Here is a 20,373-nt window from a genome sequence, read left to right as displayed (position 1 = left end):
ATCCGGACCGTAGGTCAATTTTGGAGAAGAAATTTGCACCTTGCAATTAGTAGAACAAATCATCTATCCGAGGCAAAGGATATTTATTCTTGATGGTGACCTTGTTAAGCTGCTGATAATCAATACACATCTGGAGCGACCCATCCTTCTTTCTGACAAAAAGAACCGGAGCACCCCACGGCGACACACTTGGCCGTATGAACCCCTTTTCTAATAAATCCTTCAGCTGATCCTTTAACTCCCTTAACTCTGCTGGCGCCATTCTATATGGTGGAATAGATATTGGCTGCGTATCTGGTAATACATCAATCCCAAAATCAATCTCTCTATTTGGCGGGATCCCTGGAAGCTCGTCCGGAAACACTTCAATAAACTCATTCACGACTGGCACGGACTCGGGGACAGATACTTCTGAAGTGGTGTCTGCCACCCGGACCAAATGGAAAATACACCCCTTCTTAATCATCTTCGAAGCCTTAAGGTAAGAAACAAACCTACCCTTCGGTACCACACCATTTCCCTTCCACTCAATAACCGGCTCATTAGGGAACTCAAGCCTCATGACTCTCGTTCGGCAGTTAAGTTTAGCAAAGCACGAATAAAGCCAGTCCATTCCCATAATCACATCAAAATCCACCATTCCAAGCTCAGTAAGATCGGCCGTGGTAGAACGACCACATACCGTGACAACATAATTCCTATAAACTCACGCGGCTGTGATAGAATCACCAACCGGAGTCGATATAGAGAACGACTCATGAAGCAGTTCGGGTTCTACCCCAAAACTTGAAGCAATGAATGGGGTGACATAAGGTAAAGAGGACCCCAGATCAATAAGAGCATAACAATCAATGGCCTGAACAGACAAGATACCTGTAGCAACATCTAGGGAAGCCTCTGCACTCTAGCGACCACTCAAGGCGTAAAACCGGCTGGGTCCACCTCTACCACGAGCTCCACCCTTAACTGCACCACGCCCTGCTGGAGCTGGAGGGCGTGCGGATGATGTGGCGGCTGAAGAACTAGATGACTGAGCAAATCTCCTACCCATGCCCTGACTGGGCGCATGGTAGTCCCGCTGGATATGACCTCTCGCCCCGCATCTATAACACACCGGGAGATCCAGATAACAAGTCTCCGTATGTAATCTCCCACACTTGGGGCATAGATCCCTCCCCTACTGCTGTGATCTCCCTCCCAGACGACCAGACTGATGGGTTCTCCTACTATCTGAACCTGGTCTCGAGTGACTACTCTACTGATAACTGTACGCAGATGGCAGTGCGCTCGCTGAGGACTGATCATATGACTGGGATGACCGTGATGGTCCCCTTCTCTGAACTGGTCTCCCTGAGTGACCCACTGATCGGGCCCTGTTGTTACTCTCCCTTCCTGCTCGTATTTTCAACTTCCTAGCCTCTGTGGCCTGAGCGAATCCCACAATCTTCCCATAATTCATATCTGAGTGTAAGGCCGCTATAGCAGCCTCATTCACCACTAAAGGACTGAGACCCTGAACAAATCGCCGAACTCGATCACCCATGGTCGACACTAACTAGGGAGCATACTTGGACAATCTCACAAACTCCATGTGGTACTCCCAAACACTCATAATGCCCTGCTTGAGGACCTCAAACTCAGTGGCACGGGCCACCATTGTCTCGGCAGGCAAGAAGTGGTCCATGAATGCATCTACAAACTCATCCCATCTAGCCGGAGGTCTTCCCTCCCCACGGGAATCCTCCCACATCTCGAACCACAAATACGCTGCTCCCCTCAACCTGTATGAGGCCAACTCAACCCCTTCCGTCTCTGTAGCCTTCATCACTCGAAGGGTCTTATACATTTCATCAAGGAAATCCTGCGGATCGGCCTCTGGGTCTGTGCCTGTGAACTCTGGAGGGGCCAACCGCAGAAACTGGTTGACTCTGGAGCTGGCAGAATCTCCTTGTCCGCTGGAGGAAGTAGGGGCATCATGAGATCTCTGGGCCTGAGCATCCACTAACTGGGTCAACATATGAATGGCTCCTCTAAGGTCCCCATCAGAAACCCCGGGACCGAAAGCTGGAACTGCATCAGGATCAGGAGTATCAGCGGGAGGGATGGTAGCACCCTCAGTCGCAGCTGGGACAGGAATACTCGGATCCGGAATAAATGGGCCAGGCAGATTCAAGACCGGGGAGTCACTCTCACCCACGGCATCAGTTACATGATTCATAGGCACACTTGGGGTGGCATTGGCCCCAAGGCCGAGTCTAGCTCTCTTCTTAGGTGCCATTACTGAAAAATTCGAAACAGAGCACGAGTTAGACGTGAATACTTCCACTTTTCACTTCACCGCACGATATAGAATAACAAAGAAGAGAGTAATTTCCTAAATGCCCATGTATCCCCCTACTTATAGATGTGGTCGACAACACACCAATAAGAAGGGATCTACTAGGCACGGCTCCGAGACATCTTAGGACCCTTTTAAAACCTTAGGCTCTGATACCAAGTTTGTCACGCCCCAAAAACCGAGGGGCGCGACCGGCGCTCGACCGGGTAGCCCCAGCCAAGCGAACCTAGGTGCCTTTCCTATTCCACGTGTTACCCCGCATTGTTATTGTCCATTAATCAAAGGAAATAGTCATTTTATAATCAAAACACCCTTTTTACAAAACATACATAGTCACTTAATGAGGTTTACAACTTACATCGCCCAATATATAAAATACATATTTTCATAAATTCGCAACCCACATTTACTATCTACAGAGCCTCTAAGGATACAAAAGGATGATACAATACTTGCCGGTAACAAGGCTCCGGCTATACCTCACACCAAAAACCAAAACAAGACTCTGAAATAAAAAGCGGCATGAGCCACGCAAGGCCCCGGGAGGAAAAGGGCTCACCAATGCTTCTGGCGGAAAGTGAAGGGGAGCTACGGTCGGTGGACTAGAGTACCTGCTAAGGATCCACCTACAATCATAACACGAATGTAGCGCTCCCGGCAAAAGGGACGTCAGTACATTTGAATTGTACTGGTATGTATGAACAAACTTGCCCTGAGTAAACTCAACCATACACGAGTAACAAGTAGTAATGGAATCAACAATCAAATATACATGAAGGAAAGCAATCAAGCCAAACAAGTTACAATCTCTCCATTTCCCCTTCAACATTTTCACATCAATGATTTCACAACTTTCTCATATTTTCATTTCAGTAGTGATTTCGATCACTTTCCATCCTTATTACCTCGGCCACCCTTATCACCACAACCCACACCTTATTACTTTGTGTTATGGCGCGCAACCCGATCCCACCGTACAATCACAATTCACAAACAACACAACAACAACAACAACAACAATTCAAAAAGAACAACAACAATAATTTCTCAAAGAATTTCCACAACCATCATATTCAACAACCGTATACAATTCAAATCACAACGATAACTGCACAAAATGGGTCACAGATGATATTGCTACTGTTATTTCAATTTCATCAGTTATGATTCCCTTCCATCATTTGTTCCTCAATTCTTACCACATAACATATTCACAATCACACATTTGGTTTATTGCCAATTACGTACACCATTATATCAGGAGACTTAACCACGAACAATCAAATCATACCAATCACAATAATTCCATGTAGATATCACATACCAGATATTCGTACACCAAACAAAGTGACTTTCCAAAGGTCAAAGTTAGTCATACATACCTCGTTTTAGCTTTCCTTAAGTTACTACGACGTTTCGAAAATTCTAGCAATCCCAATCTACTTGAAACATAACAAAATTAACACAAATTAGGAAGGTATTCATGGTCTCAGCTCATTTGAGCATTTTATCAAACACTAGTTGAGCATCTTGATTTTAAATTCCTTTTACAAGATTTTCTTCTTTTCCCAACCCAATCTTTACGTATTTATATTTATCAACCTTCCCACAAACCTAATTTGTACATGCATGTATACGTAATACTATTACCCAAATAATCATACTCCAATAACCCACCTCACAATCTCTACAATACCAACACAACCTAGGTTAGGCACCTATGACTTCCAATCCCCATCCCATGAGTTCTAATATTTATATCATACATAATTAATCACCATAGAGTAGTTAGAGGTGATAGACATACCTCTTGTAGTAAGAATCTTGAGAATCCCCACTTGTGGTGTTCTTGATATATTCAAGGATTTTAATGGAAATCTATGGACTTTCAAGATCAATCCATGTGAATATAGGTGTTTAGGAGTAGTGATCAACTCAAAATACTCCAAAAACTTACCTTGAAGATGAGAGGAGTTGGAGGTCTTGAGAGAATGGAGGAAAACCTTCAAACTCGTCCAAAAGAAATGAGAGAAAATGAACCACGAAATTATGTACTATAGGCTGTTTCGGGTGCCACAGGTGGCGCAGGGCGCTGCCTGGGGCGCTGATTCCATTAGCTCAAAATTCCGGGCGCCACGGCTAGCGCCCAGCGCTACCCAGGGCGCTGGCGACGGAAGGGACACAAAAATGGTCATAACTTTCTGTATACACCTCCAAATGACGAACGGTTTATTGCGTTGGAAACTAGACTCAAAGAGCTTTAATTTGATAGGTTATGCATCACAGAACTCCCTATACAACTGGAGATATAATCGTTCAAAGTGGGGTCTTGTGCGCACTCATTTACAGATTTCGTCTAATATGGAACTTTTCTAACTTGGCTTAGACTTAGGCCTCTCCTTAGACCCCAATCCACCTCTAATATGAATTATATGCTTATTAACATATCCAATTGATACCCATTATATCATGAATCCTCATTTGCACACAAAATGAAATAATTAGCCTACCTTGGTACGACGAAATCTCAAATTACTGGGAAGAATTTTCCGGGGCCTTACAGATGGATAGCTCTATAATAAAATATCTTATTTAAAGAACTCAAATTTTAATAAGAGAGAATTGTTACTAAAGCAGTTTTTAATAACATGAAGATCAAATCTTTTATAGCATGTGAATTTAGTTCAAGTTGTCTACATGTTTAGTCCTAAATTAGTTTACATCATATGTAATAAATAATTCAAAATTATGTAACGAACAAGCACGTGACATAAAAATGAAATTCAACATCTTCTTACATGTTTATCTTATATATCATATAAAAATAATTCATGCCAGAAAACTATTATTAATTAACATCTCATGAATCAATAACAATTAAAATAACAGTAGAATCTAATAATCTATTAGATTACAGTCGTATCTAATACAAAAATTTACAAATTCAAGTTACGAACTATCTCAATAGTTTAACTTATATGAATATATATTTTATTCCCAATAAAGTTATATCAATCCATATGCATTCAAACAATTTGACTATTGCATAAGACACATGTATTATGGTTTGAAATCTTCAAATATAATCTTAAAATATTTCGTAAATAAATTTTAGACACAATAAACCACGGCTCTGATACCACTGAAGGATTGCGTATAGGTGTTCGTAATACGCAGCGGAAGACAATAACAATCCTAGGCAGATCTTTTCATGTTTAAATTTTATTTACATGTCAAAGATCGGATCTAAGACGTATCTGGTGAAGATAGTCTCGTTTCAAAATTTCTTCGATAGTGTGAAGGCTCTATGCATATCCACACCGAGACCGATCCTTGCTATCAACTCTTTGATCAACGAAACTCGCGAACAAATTGAACGAAAAACTTGTGCTGAAATTTTTCTCAAAAATCTCAACTCAAATTAGAAGAACAAGAAATACTTTTCTTGTATTTGTATTTTCTCTCTTGGCTTGGTATGGCACTCTCACTTTCACAAAGTATTTTTTCTTCTCAAGAATTAATGATGACGAATTTTGTTCCATCACCCTTTATATAACATCACCTATAAACCCTTTTCCTATTTGGTTGAGGTAATGATTTTTTTGGGGTAAAGTTTATTCCAAAAATAAACTTCATGGAATTTTATGGAAAATTAGAAAATCACGTAACTAATGAAAACGTGACTGCAGAGTCCTTCACGTATTTCCTCCAACTCAAAGTTGGATTCTCTTATTTATGAACTTTTCATATATAAAGAAAATATTAATCCCATTCCAAATGGGTTTGAATTTGCCGAACGTCCTTTTTAGGACTTTACACGTAAAGTTATCCAATTCACAATTGGATTCTAACTCATAAACCTTTTATATTAATATTATATGAATAAATATTAATTAAATATACCAAATATATATATTTTAACCAAGAGATATAATTTAATTTTCTATTCCAAATAGAAAACTTCAATTTATTCACAATATTAATTATATCCTCTGTGCTAGCAAAGAATATAATAATATTTCATTTGGACTAATAACTAAATGTATTTGACTAATTAAATTCCTTGATTTAATTACCAAATAATAAAATAATTAATCCTCTAGCAAAGATCAGAACACTCGTTTGTGTGCGACCTTATAGGTTCAATACTAAACTGGTAGTAAATTGACCACATCAATATACTAATCAAGGGTAGTGTCTAGCAACACTCCTTAACGACCGGATAACATGAAGTATACAATTTACTCTCAAGAACCAGTAGAAGAATAATGTAGTAATTCTTTCTGTCCTTATAGCTCTGGGTCACCCAAGGATATGCTTCAACTATCAAATCCAAATAGGTGACCAACTATGTGTTCATGTCAAATATAATCGACCATTGAATGACCTAAGAAACTCATTTCTTCTTTCATTCAATTGCCCTGGCCAAGGTCTTAGTTTGGTCGTTTATAATTCATGACAACATGGAGCTTAAACTCATTACCAAGAGTTAAGACAAATTTCATCTTGATCAATCACTAATTCTACAAGTATTTAATCATACCCAATATCCTTTTAACTATCGCCCTAGGGCCATAGGTGTCTAGTATCAAAGCACCATAAATAACTTGTCAATTACTATGACGATCTCAGGTCAAAGGAAATTTTTACATCACATTCTTCAAGAAATATCCTATTGACAGTTTATGGTAATTCTAACCATTAGGAATTATCTAATGAGTCGGTTCAATGATCATATCTATATATGCATCATCTATCTATGTGATTTAATTAATGAGATCAACTAATCTTTATCCCATAAAGACGATCTTAGGGCATATCTACTATATCTCTAACACATTTGTTTCCACTTTGACGAACTATTGTAAGTCTTGTATGCTAGCGTTTAATCATATTATAACACTAGTCTTACCAAAGCTTGTATGGAAATGGAACCGCTTTTTCTGCTGTACGTATGGCTCAATGTGACAAGAGCAACAGTAAATAAAATGACTTTTCCTTTTTAAAGTACTAAGTACTAACCTAAAAAGATAAGGGAAAGGTGTGCTCTTGCTTACATAAAATTATAATAGCCCGCAACAGTAAACCAGTAACGGGTTTAGGAATTGAATATTGGTGAACAGACAACAAGCCTCTCTAACTTTGACTTGTGGCCTAATTCTGGTGCTTCAACAAAAATGAAATGAACAAATAGCGCGTTGATTAACTGGTACTTATACTTAGCTCTGCTTCTCTTTCTTTCTCATCAAGTGAGAGAGAGATAGAGAGAAATGAGCTCGTATTTGCGCAAAAAATTCCAAAATGCTTTTGGTTCCGTGGAATCAACACAGTCCCAGAATGCCAAAGATGAGTTTCCGTACGATGCTGAAACCGATGCCTCTGACAACAACTGCAATAAGGAAACTGAAGAGATTGAGCGTAGTAAAGTCGGAATCATGAGAGCCCTTGTCGAGAAAGAAGATCCCTCCACTAAGGTCTGCTTCCCAATTCTTTACTTAGGAATGTTTATTGAACAATTACTCTTGGCATCACAACATTCTAGGGCAAGAATTATACGTACTTTACATAGAAATAAAGGGAACAGATCACCTTGGACCTACAGTCTAGCACTACTTTCCCCTTGAATACAATTCCTAATTTTAGTTAGTTGGTCTTTAATACAATTTGCCCATTTCCTACATTTGATGTTTTTCAAGGAATCAACTTGAAATTATTAACTTGCTAGTAATAGCGGAGGAACCAGGAATTCATTTTTCCTCTACTTAGCTCCACCATTGGCTACCGCACGCTGTAAAAGGAAGCAGCATTTGCCTGATGCTTAATCCAAAAAAGATTCAATTGATTATCTCTTCAGAAAATTTGGGAACTAAAAATCTCAAGTTACTAGAAATCTCTCTTTGAGATAACATCTAGCCCAGTCAAATCATACATATTTCCTACATCAACCCTTCCTTTCTCGACTTTTCCTGCTTTATATGCTTGTGGATTGGAAGGAGTAGGCTTCTTTTGCTACGATACAAAAGATGCTGCTGCTTATACATATGAGGATAGAACCTACTTTAATCAGTCTGAAGTGAGTTGTCCAGCTTTTGGATTCTACTGTTTTTCGCGATAGTCTGATACCGGCTTTAAACTAACCACTGATGGACCTGTGCCTGTTTATAACCTATCTAACTTTGGTGTTTAAACTAACTAGTGATGGATTTGTTCCTGGTTACTGGTTCGACCCACTTATAAATTAAATAAGTAACAAGCAGCCCTATGGACGAAGCATCTCGTGTTCACACAAGGTTTGGTGAAGGGTCGGACAGCCCTATGCACGAAGCATCTCGTGTTCACACAAGGTTTGGTGAAGGGTCGGACACAAAGGGGTTAGATCCACTTATGTGATTAGCTAATTTAGCTGATTAGCACCAGTGCTGCATACGTGACATTTTAACTCACACCCATTTAACCCTCTCAATTTGACCTGGTTAAGAAATTGGTTACTCACTCTCACAAAAGAGAGAAGAAAACTCGTGGCCTTCCTGATTTTCCTCACCATTTTGTTACTATAGCACCACCATTGAACAGTCGCAAAACCCGCATTGTTTTTCAGCTTCGGTGAAATCTCATTCTTCCACCTTCAAATTCCATCCACATTTTTTTTCACAAAACAAGCATAAAAAAATCACAGTAATTCTTCCTTTTTGGAAATGGCGATGAGTGTAAGGAAAGATAAATGGGCACAAGCCAAATAATGAAAAGAAGTTGTTAAGAATTGAACTGAAATAACCAAAAAGAATTCACCTCTATTTTGGGACTAGAGCAGGCACCCAAAGTGAAAAACATAGAAGAAGCTCAACAAGCAACGTAAATCAATCACAAGCAGCTAAATTTCTAAAATTAAAAAAAAAAAACTAAATTTCCAAACTTTCAACCCAAATAGGAAGAACAAACACGACAAAATTTCCAAATTCAACTCTAGCACCAACAGGGAACTTTGTGGGAGAAGTGAGTTTCGTAATAGAGATTGGCGGTACAAAATGATTTATGTAGGCTGTCCATGGATTTGCATGAAATGGGATTACATTCGAGTTGCATTTTATAACTGCCATGATTCGGGATGAGAAATGAATAAGGTTAGAAAGATAAGTTTGACACATGGGGAGTTTTGGTGCTAAATCAAATTATTAATAAATGGGTGAGAATTTAAAAAGCCAAATTAGCAGAATTAGCTCCAAACATATGCCCGTTAGCAAATATGGTTATTTTTAGCCCAAAAGTTTAACGGCAAGGGTATATCTTAACTAAACTTCTGACGGAGGGCAAAATCTAAATATTTTTACAAGGTACAAGGGTCAATTTGGACCTTTTCCCTTAACATAACATATGAAACAGTCAATAAGAAATAATACTAGTATAACTAATTCCAATATAATTAATCTTAGTATAACTACTCCTAGCATAACTAATCTCAGCATAATTTGTCTTCAAACCAAACGACCACTAAATGATAAAATACCAAACTCTAAACCAGCCACATTGAAAATTCGGGTGATAGGAAGCCACTTTCTCATGGACATTGCTTTGCATTCCTTTAAAGCTTCAGGGGATTAAACTCTGTGGAATAAACAAGCGTGTTCAAACTGTCCTTATTTAAGCTCCGAGTTAAGTTGGAGGCAGGTATCTCTATCCATTTTTTGATTTTACAAGAACTATTGGTATTTGATACAGCAGTGTTTGTTCAACTTGTGTGATGATATTTGCTTTTGATACGGTAGTGGATACAGCCTCTCACGGAGAGACTTCTATTTCTTAAGACGCGGAAAAGGAGAACTGAAAAAAAGAAGGTAATTCCAGAAGGCGCATCTAGCTTCAAGAAACTGCTTATAGAAAGATCTCACGTAGTGGTTTTCTTTCTAAAATTTGCACTTTAACGCGAGCTGCTTAGTACCCTCTTAGCAGCAACCTGCAGTCTGCATCAACTCCACCCGGCAAAGATATGCAGCATGTCACATCTGCGCTTAATGTCCAGTTTGCACTGATGAATACCACCACACATACCAGAGAGGCAGACTAACTAGAGCGCACCAAAGAAGACATCTCCAGAAGATAAATTAATACACCTCATAAATCACAAACAGGACTCGTGCCAAGAGAATTTATATTAAAAAATAGAATACAAATTGCCAGCAAATCTGGAAAATGCTTAGCAAGCAGCCAGCAAAATTATTCGCACAAAAATCCATGATCTACCCAGAACTGGTGTGGGCAATTACAAATCCAAAATCATAGCTCACAAAGTAGAACATAAGGAATTAAAGAAATGTGTATATGGTTTTCGTCAAGATCATATTTTGGTTCCAGCAGCTACAATTTCCCACAAGTACAGCCTTTTTACCTACTTAACCAATAAGTAACTTGTTCTCTTCCAGGAAACTATAAGTAGGCACCTCCAGATTATATGGTGCAGGTCCCTTGCGGATCCTACCAGAGATGTCATAATGGGAGCCGTGGCAAGGGCAAAACCAACCACCAAAATCACCGGCATTTGGCAAAGGAATGCACCCAAGATGGGTGCATACCCCAATAACCACAAGCCATTCTGGACTCTTAACCCTCTCTGCATCCTGTTGTGGATCGCGAAGGGAGCCAAGATCAACACTGTTTGCCAAATTGATGTCGTCCTCAGTTCGGCGCCTGATGAAAACAGGTTTGCCACGCCACTTTACAGTAACAGTTGTACCAGGTTCAATGCTGGAGAGATCCACTTCAAGTGAAGCAAGGGCAAGAACATCCTTACTGGCAGACATGCTCAAAACAAACTTAAGAATCAGGAGACGCACCAATGAGGCATAGACAAACCTACCTCCTGTCAAGACAAAGTAGGCAAATGCACGTTTGCTTGGATCACCAGGTGGATACCGCTCATGGTTGTGTTCATCATAAACAATTTTTGATGTGGGATTCTTAATAGCAGCCACTGTGGGTGGAAGATCTGGGACTAAACCCATATCATGTGCATGAGAAACTGAATTAGATGAAAACCCTGAAATAATTGAAAAGCTGTTAGAAGTAACAGATGCCAAACCCCAGCAACTTCCAAAATTTATCATGGATAAAGCCAAATCAGCAAAATGACATCAAGCCAACATCAGAAGATTAATAAGCTCATCGTTCAGACACTAATAGCTAACTATCTCAGCCAACTAGTTCCCATTACATGGATTTCCCGCACAATATCCACCTCGAATGTTTGCATGTAATTAAAACAAATGACATGACAATTTTCTTCCAATACCTTACGAGGCGCTATTATTCACAAGATCCAAATCAGACTTAGGGCAGAGGACACTTCGTAACTCATCAACTCCACCCCACAAAGACCAACATTTAAGATAAGATGCTTGTTGTTGCAGTGATAGAAGAATTAGAACTCAGTTTTCCCTTGTTCATAAATATTTTTTTAACATTTCGAAGCAGGAGATATAGTTAACTGTAGGCGTACAATGAGCTAATAAATTGTACAATTGAAACTGCAAAGCAGTTGAAGCTTGCCAATATAAATTCATCCGGTAAGATAAACTAGAAGTGTCTCGTTAGACAACTCAAATTATACAAACTTTGCCTCCACCTTAAGTCTCTGGTGAGGTCTAGAATAGTGCAACCAATAAGTTCAACCTATATATCGTACCCAAAGTAAGCAAGCACAGCAATGATTGTAGAAACACAAAGAAACAAACACACTGCTATCCTCGTAAGAGACTAATAACTATAACTGCAGTGGCTAGTTAAGAATGATACAATAAATAGCTACCGCAGGTGTGGCCTAGCTGTCAACGAAACTGGAATTGGATATGGAAGACAAGTTCTTCCATCAGTCTAAGCCTTAATGGACAGAATTACTCAACATTTGCAATGGTATGAGATAGCAGATACTCCATTAAATTTAAATAGCTGAGGTGCATCCAATTTGGCCCGGGCACACTGCTATCCCGTGAAAAAAGAAAAACAAAAAGAGCGACAGTGAACATTAATGAGAGATCCCCGTGAAACTAAACGAACCAGACAGACGTGCCTTATGGATGTTGCAAGATGCAAACACAAATCAAATAAGACTACAGTGGGACCAGATAGAAAGTGGGATCCCACTTGCGGCTACTGTAACATAAAGAGTTTTTGGCTAAAAACATCCTTATACTATCCATCAAACTTAAACTTTATCCTTTATATATCTAACTGAACAGAAAACATCCTTAAAGTTTGAGAAAATGGGCAAAATACATTCTACTGTTAGTCAAAGTTCCAAAACTAACGGCAGAATATAAAATCCATCTTCTGCCCTGTTTTTAAACAGCACATGCTGCTTACAGATTATCAACATCCAGTATTCTTCCTTAAGTACTCCATTTTGGTATAATAAATCACTCCAATTCCAAACCATCGAATTGATACATATCCTCATATCAATAACAGGGCCAAAGAGATGGACCTGATGTATGCCCATCAAATTAACAATCAAAAGGAAGTAGGAAAAAAAGTTATTCTATGGCCAAATAGTTGTACTGATTTTACAATTAATGGGCCAAAATATTTTTTTAGTAGCTTCTTCGCATCTAAGTTCAGAGAACTCTCATGACTAACAGATTTCAATAAAGTATCGTACTCCTCATCCGTATCCTGTATGATTTTGGGATATTATTACTTTTAGCCCACGTCAGAAATTATTTACATTCGGTAGTCGAAAAAGTATATAAAATTCTTGTAATATTTGTACAAAAAATATATATATTTCGGCTATTATTTTGAGAGCGGCTATACAGTGCCATTTTCCCTATGATTTTTGCCAGGAATTCACTTCAGTTAACTTCCTGATCAAGTACAAACAAAGCATTCTTCTTTCAAGTGCTTATCGCGCACAATATTTTTTTGAAAACTTCACCATTCATTTTTATAAGTACAACTGGATTCAACCTGGGTTACGAGCATACTTAAATGGCCTATCTGAACTCAATCATAAGCAAATAGGCTATTTAAAAGTGCTCAATCAGCTTTCTCTCTGTACTGCATAGTCTTCTACAAGAATGGATAAGGTAGAAAGAGACACTAAACACTGCAAAAGTTTTCTTCGTGGACTGGGTACCCTTTTTTTACATTTTTCATCTTTCTTTTTGATTTCTATTGTAGGACTTTATCTAACAACAAAGCAACCTAAATAACCATCCATATAATCTCCAAGCAACATGTACTATATAAAAATCCAGGGGGAAGAATATGGGTTATATGATCTGCCGTTAGTTTTGAGACCTTGACTAACGGTAGAATGTATTTTGCACATTTTCACAAACATTAAGGATGTTTTTTGTTCAGTTGGACATATAAAGGATGAAGTTTAAGTTTGAGCAATAGTATAAGGATGTTTTTAGCCAAAAACTCGTAACATAAAAGTCTATGGTGATACCAGCAAAATATACCATATGGAAAGTGGAACATAAAAATTGCATTAGAACTAAGCTATCATTTCCTTATAGAAGAAATTAGCTACAAATATCAAATATTGCGCATAATTAGCAATTATCGTATTTTAGGATCAGACTAAATAATTGAATGAAAAGAAAAAACAGACCTCTCGTATGGTGGAGAAACACAGAAGCGAGAGAAGGAGAAATGGATCTGGGGGAAGAGGAATCGTCATCAGAACTGAAATGATTTGCAGAGATGAAAGCGGATGAAGATGGAGCGACGGAACGCACGGGCCATCGCGACAGAGACGAAGCCCTCCTCCCAGCTATCCTCAGCATCTTCTCCTCTTTGGGTGAGCTCGTTATCAGCCTAGGGTTTCGCTTCGCAACTGCGACAGAGAGCAGTGATGATTTTTGAGATTAACAACTTTCCCTTTTTCCTATTTCTTATTTTCCACTCTCTTCCTAAAAGGTCGCCGACCCGGTCACAGTACTTTTCTCTTTTTTCTTTTTCTCCTTCTTTTTTTCTTTTTTACTTTATATCAAAATTAAATAGAAAATGCCAAATTTGCCCTTAAACTATGGAAAATAGAGCAGTTTTAGTCTTCATTTATTTTTGGTACCAAATAGGTCCTTGCCATAAAAAAAAAAAAAAGAATCATTTTGCCCTCAAAACGTAAAAATTGCATGGGGCACCCTATTTGATCGCCCCCATTTAACCTATACCCATTTTTTTTAAAAGTTTTAACTTGTATCCACTTTTTAAACAACTTCAGGCCCATTTCTCCTCCTCCTTCTTCTCCTTCGTTTTCTTTTTCTTTTTTTTAAAACAACTTCGTTTTCTATTAGTAAGAAGGGTGGACTGTGTTATTAAACGGAATAGTTTTGTTTTCCTCAATTCTAGTTGAAATTTTGTCAAGAAAAGAATGAAGTATCTTTTAATGTCCTTGTTACGATAAGTCTTGTGGTTATATTATGGCTGACGGTGACACTAATTAAGCTTTGTGTATTGTAAAATTAATGCAACTTGATTTTCTCCAAAGTCATTCTTTTTTTTTTGTAGATTTGATGGTAATAGTTGGAAGCTCGGCTGTTTTAACATTGAAATGTTAAAACATTTGGCTGTTATTTTTTAAGACCCTTTTCTTGTCTATTAACCTATGTTCTCCCTCAAATCTAGCAGACTGGAAACTAATCACCATGATGAAATCTCTTCGGCTTTGTTTCCTATTTTTCATGCGTGAGACAAGAGCAAATCAGAAAAATTTCAGCTCTAGAGCTGAAGTTCGCCAGTTACAAAACAAAAACTTCAGCTCTAGAGCTGAAGTTCGCCAGTTACAAACAAAAACTTCAGCTTTAGAGCTGAAGTTCGCCAGTTACAAAACAAAAACTTCAGCTCTAGAGCTGAAGTTCGCCAGTTACAAACAAAGCTGAAGTTCTCCAGTTACAAAACAAAAATTTCAGCTCTAGAGCTGAAGTTCGCCAGTTACAAAAATAAAAACTTGCTACTTCAGTCCCATCTACTAGAATGCTAAAGTTTTGCGTGATTGCCTTTGCTACTTCAGCCCCTATGCTGAAGTTACGCAAAAAAGTCGGTACGCTTGCAATTTTTTTTTGCAAAGCGGGCATAAGTTAAAACGTGACCCAAAAAACGGGTATAGATGCAAATGCCTCCTCAAAACTAATTGATCATTAACGTTGACAACCTAATTTCGAACCTGATTTTGATTAAGGTGAAATGAACCAATAATTTTGTTTTTCTTAATAAGTTATAATATGTAATTTTATCGCTTTTTACTTTAATGGCAAAAATAAAAGAAGTCCCAATGAACAGTTGATTGTATTTCATTGAGTTCAAGTCCAATAATTTTATCATATTGTTTACCTCAAAAATACGAGTAACAATTAAATTTGATTTGTGGTTTTAAAGATACGTGATTTAATTCAATACCAATTAATATTCAAGAAATATAATGTATAAATGGAAGAAATGAGTAAATCAAACCAGTGTTGCTAGGCAGTGTTGACTCGAGCCAAAGGGGCCTCGAGATTGGTCAAGAACAATAAAGCAAGAATAATAAAGCTAAAGGACAATTCTGATGAACAGTGAGCGAAAAGTAGAGAGTATATTCTTTGCCAATGATTAGATGATGTTTACAAATGATTGGGGTCCCCTTTATATAATGGAGGAATCCTAAATAAGGTACATTTCTATTTACAGTAAGGAATCTTATTGGGACAGCTGTATAACCGCCTAGTACAGATTTGTACTAATTCGTACAAATCTATTCCGAAATTTACGCCATGATCTTGGGAACTTAGCGGGAATCTTGCTCATTCTGTTACAAACTTGTAACGGCATTATCTCAAGGCCGTTCACGTTCGGCCTCGATGTTTATCGAACACTTTAATCTTCGAAGCCTCCCATCGGGCTCGCTCTTAGTCTATTTCGATCTCGCTCTCGAAGTGACCCTCGAGCTCACGAAATCGGGTAGCCCCGATTTTTACCGTATACAGATAGTCCCCGCATTTCTTAGAGTATAATGACAAGAAACGAATTGAGTCCTTGATTTTTACCCCGATTTGCCACGAGATCATCATCGTGACACAAACGATTGAGGAAATGAAAGCTTGGAAGCTGGCCTTTCCCAAGGAAAACTCCAAGAACTTTTGGCGAGTCCGGTGTCGGGGAAGATTCTGAAGGCGAAGACACTTCTGCCGATAAGGACCATGCTGCTTAGGTTTCTTGCTCTTAGTAATTTATTGCTTTTGAGGTTGATCGGCCCTTGCGAGGAACTCTTGCGATAAGGCCTAAGGATTTGCTCGAACTCGAAATAGAGTTAGCCCTTAGGATTTTTTATATTGGCCCTTAGGCTCTTTTAGATCAACCCTTAGGCTCTTTAAGTTGGGCCAATTCGGCCTCTAAGACGGCTATAATTTTTCCCTCTTTTCGGCTAAAAGACTTAGTGAAAATTTCTTTATGCCTTAGCATGTGTTTTTTGTACCCGTTGGGTTTTTTGAGGGTTCAATCAACCAGAACCCGTTCGTGTTAATACCCCTTGAGGCTTTTCTGAAGGCTGATGTTATCGAAGCCTTTAAATTATTCGAAGGCTGATTTTATCGAAGCCCTTTTTGCTTTTGCCGAGGGTAGCCGAGTTTAACCGGTTTTTCAAAGTATTTGAAGGCCTTTAATTTATGGCGGAAGTCGGACATCTCCGAGCCGTATTATTTCGGTCGTAGCCTTTTATATGACCGTAGTCTTTAATATGACCATAGTCTTTAATATGGCTGTAGCCTTTAATTTTACTGTAGTCTTTAATATGGTTGTAGCCTTTAATATGGTCGTAGCCTTCGGGTATGTCTCTTGGACTTTTTTCCCAATAACCTATCGAACTTGTCCGAAAGGTTAGTCCCCGAGTATGATGGCCTTGGCCTTTGAGTTGAGGGATGCCTCTTTGAGGTCTTATAAATTCGAGTTTAGATACTCGAATGCGTTGGCTGTCGATGACAGTCCCCGAGTATTCGAGGTGTATTTGCATTTTGGCCCTTGAGCCGTTTCTCGTGGAATCACAAGTATGATGTTCGTATAGTAGCAAGTTTCTTTGATACACAAAATGTTTTGATATAGAAAGAATGCTTCTTTGGATAATTGATACATGCGTACATGTTTTGCCATTGGGGCTCGACTATTCTATACGGACATGGTTCATCTGACCATTTGGCCCATTACAAAATTTTCCCATCGAGACCCGATGTCCTGAAGTGATTCCCTTGAAACAAAGTAAACATTCGAGGGCAATGCCCTTCAGTACTCGAGGCTTGTTATAGGGAACCTCGAATACCGTTGAATTGCTCTAAGTTAACATGACAATGGTTGCCTCGTTAAAAATCTCGCCAGAAAAACCCATTTGGGACAAAAAGCGGTCTAAGGGAAAAGAGTGCAATGCATGCTTTAAGGTCCAAAGCTTCATGTCGATCCTTGTCGAAAACCTGCAAGTGTTAGTCAAAAAAATAGAAAGTATTGGACTGGGGTCGTAACTTTATTCGGATGTTGGATATTTAACGTAAGTTTCCTCGGCATCGAGCCCCCGTGAATTTTGACCTCGATCATTTCTCCTCTCATTTCGTGCAAAGCTTTGCCCATACCCGCTACTATACGGTATGCGTTATACGGCTGATATCGATCTCTATTCGACCTCGACTCTCGATCGACGTCTCCTTTGATCCTACTCATGGGCCTGCTAGGATAAATGGATCCCGAAGGAGTCCCTAGTTGATCATCCTCGACTCTAATCTTCGACTGGTACCAATTATGTACGTCGGCCCAAGTGACAGCTTGGTACTCGAGTAAACTTTGCTTCAATTGATGTGAAGCTATAGAACTTCGAGTGTTGACACCTTAAGTGAAAGCTTGAACTGCTCAATCATCGGTAACTGAAGGCAAATCCATTCTCCCTTCTGGGAACCGAGATACAAATTCTCTGAGCATCTCGTTATCTTTCTACATTACCTTGAAAAGGTCCGACTTCCTCGTTGTAATTTTAATGGCTCCGGTGTGTTCTTTTACAAAAAAATCTACAAGCATAGCAAACGAATCAATAGAATTAGGGGGTCAGTTGTATACCATATCAAGGCACCCTTGGATAGAGTCTCCCCGAACTTCTTCAGCAGTACAGATTCAATTTTGTCATCTTTCAAGTCGTTTCCTTTGATGGCGCACGTATACGAGGTGATGTGTTCATTCGGATCGGTCGTCCCATTATACTTGGGAATCTCGGGCACACGAAACTTCTTGGGGATTGGCTTCGGAGTCGCACTAGGGGGAAGGGTCTTTGCACAAACTTTTTAGAATCTTGTCCTTCTAATATCGGGGGTGCCCCGGTATTTGATCAACACGAGAGTTATAAGTCTCCACTTTTTTGTCATTATCCTCAATCTTCTTCTCCCCGGACTCGATTATCTTGGTGAGTTCCTTGAGCATCCTCATAATTGTGGGGTCAGTCCCCGAGCCATTACTGATCTCTCTGGCACCGGCTAAGTACGTCGAGTGTTCCCTGGTTCGACCACACTTGGAGTTTTATTCTAACTTTGAAGTTGAGCGATGGCAATTTGTTGAGCTTGTAGCATCTCAAATAATACTTGGAGGCTGATTCCCCCGTCTCATGTACCCTGTGTTCCTTGGCCACCAGATCTGACTTCCCTACGCACATTTCCCCCGGGGTCTGCGCCTAAATCCGCATTTAAAGCAATGTGTGAACTAATATCGACTGGTTCCACATTTGGCACTTCTCCAGGGTTAATCGGAGTACACCGGCTCAGCTACATTTTCATTTTTCCTATGAAATCCAAGATCATCATCACTGTGCACGGGCGCGTTTTGTGAGTTTGACATGTTTTAACCTGAAAACAAAGAATCTTTGACAAGAACAAGTGTGAAAGTAACGTGTGTTATCAGAATTAGTACTGAAATAACCACTATTATCTTTAGCCCCACGGTGGACGCCAAAGTGTTTACCTCAAAAATACGAGTAACAATTAAGTTTGATTTGTGGTTTCAAAGTGATTTAGTTCAATACCAATTAATATTCAAGAAATATAATGTATAAATGGAAGAAATGAGTAAATCAAACCAGTGTTGCTAGGCAGTGTTGACCTCGAGCTAAAGGGACCTCGAGATTGGTCAAGAATAATAAAGCTAAAGGATAATTCTGATAAACAATGAGCGAAAAACAGAGACTTTATTCTTTGCCAATGATTAGATGATGTTTACAAATGATTGGGGTCCCCTTTATATAATGGGGAACCCTAAATAAGGTACATTTCTATTTACAGTAAGGAATCTTATTGGGATAGCTGTATAACCACCTAGTACGGATTTGTACTAATTCGTACAAATTTATTCCGAAATTTACGCCATGATCGTGGGGACGTGGCAGGAATCTTGCTCATTCTATTACATACTCGTAACAGTATTATCTCGAGGCCGGTCACGTTCGGCCTCGATGTTCATTGATCATTTTAATCTTCGAAGCCTTCCATCGGGCTTGCTCCTGGTCTATTTTGATCTCTCTCTCGAAGTGATCGTCGAGCTCACGAAATCGGGTAGCCTCGATTTCTATCGTATACACATATTTTTGTTCCTTCAATAATATTTCATTTACAATGTGAAAAAGAAAAAGAAAAATGTAATGGCAAAAAAAAATGCATGTATAAAAGAAGTAGCATTCGAGACTGAAAATGAAAATGCCTTTTGTTCATCGTCTTATAACATAGTCATTTTCCTCATTCTTTTCTGCAGTTAAGGTACAGAGAATTCCCACGAGACTAACACTTGATATCCTTTGGAGATTGGAAATGGAGGATTTCGAGTTCGAGATTGCGGCATGTGCTAAGATGACTAAGACGAAATTTTTTCATATGCACTCAATACTAGTAGACTTGAAGAATCTTGAAGCTTGACCATTTACCAACACTGAATACTAGTTATTTGATCTCAAGTTCTACACCATGTTGATGAAATGTTCTGCAAACCCTATCTTCCTTAAAATATGTAGCAAATACTTCCTAGAGACCCTATCATAAGCCTTAGCC

General features: G+C 39.0%; 1 protein-coding gene across 1 annotated transcript; it reads right to left on the bottom strand.

The window, feature by feature from the left end:
* Positions 1–10,467: 10,467 nt before the first annotated feature.
* LOC104247256 (cytochrome b-c1 complex subunit Rieske-2, mitochondrial) lies at positions 10,468–14,293 on the bottom strand. Its single transcript, XM_009803216.2, has 2 exons — positions 13,947–14,293; positions 10,468–11,369 (listed from the first exon to the last, which is right to left on the bottom strand). The coding sequence occupies exons 1-2, from the start codon at positions 14,119–14,121 to the stop codon at positions 10,726–10,728; spliced, it is 819 nt and encodes a 272-aa protein (XP_009801518.1). The 5' UTR covers positions 14,122–14,293; the 3' UTR covers positions 10,468–10,725.
* Positions 14,294–20,373: the final 6,080 nt, after the last annotated feature.

This window comes from Nicotiana sylvestris, chromosome 8 (genome assembly GCF_000393655.2).
Source record: "Nicotiana sylvestris chromosome 8, ASM39365v2, whole genome shotgun sequence".
Taxonomy (NCBI): Eukaryota; Viridiplantae; Streptophyta; class Magnoliopsida; order Solanales; family Solanaceae; genus Nicotiana; species Nicotiana sylvestris.
The sequence above is the reverse complement of the archived record's forward strand: the minus strand, read 5'-3'. Positions and strand labels throughout refer to the sequence as shown.

Bases quoted from the DNA above. Each gene is read 5' to 3' on its own strand.
- LOC104247256 (XM_009803216.2), bottom strand. From the start codon at position 14,121: ATGCTGAGGATAGCTGGGAGGAGGGCTTCGTCTCTGTCGCGATGGCCC. The intron at 11,370-13,946 runs GTCTGTTTTTTC...CAATTATTTCAG, and splicing joins GTTTCTCCACCATACGAGAG to GGTTTTCATCTAATTCAGTT.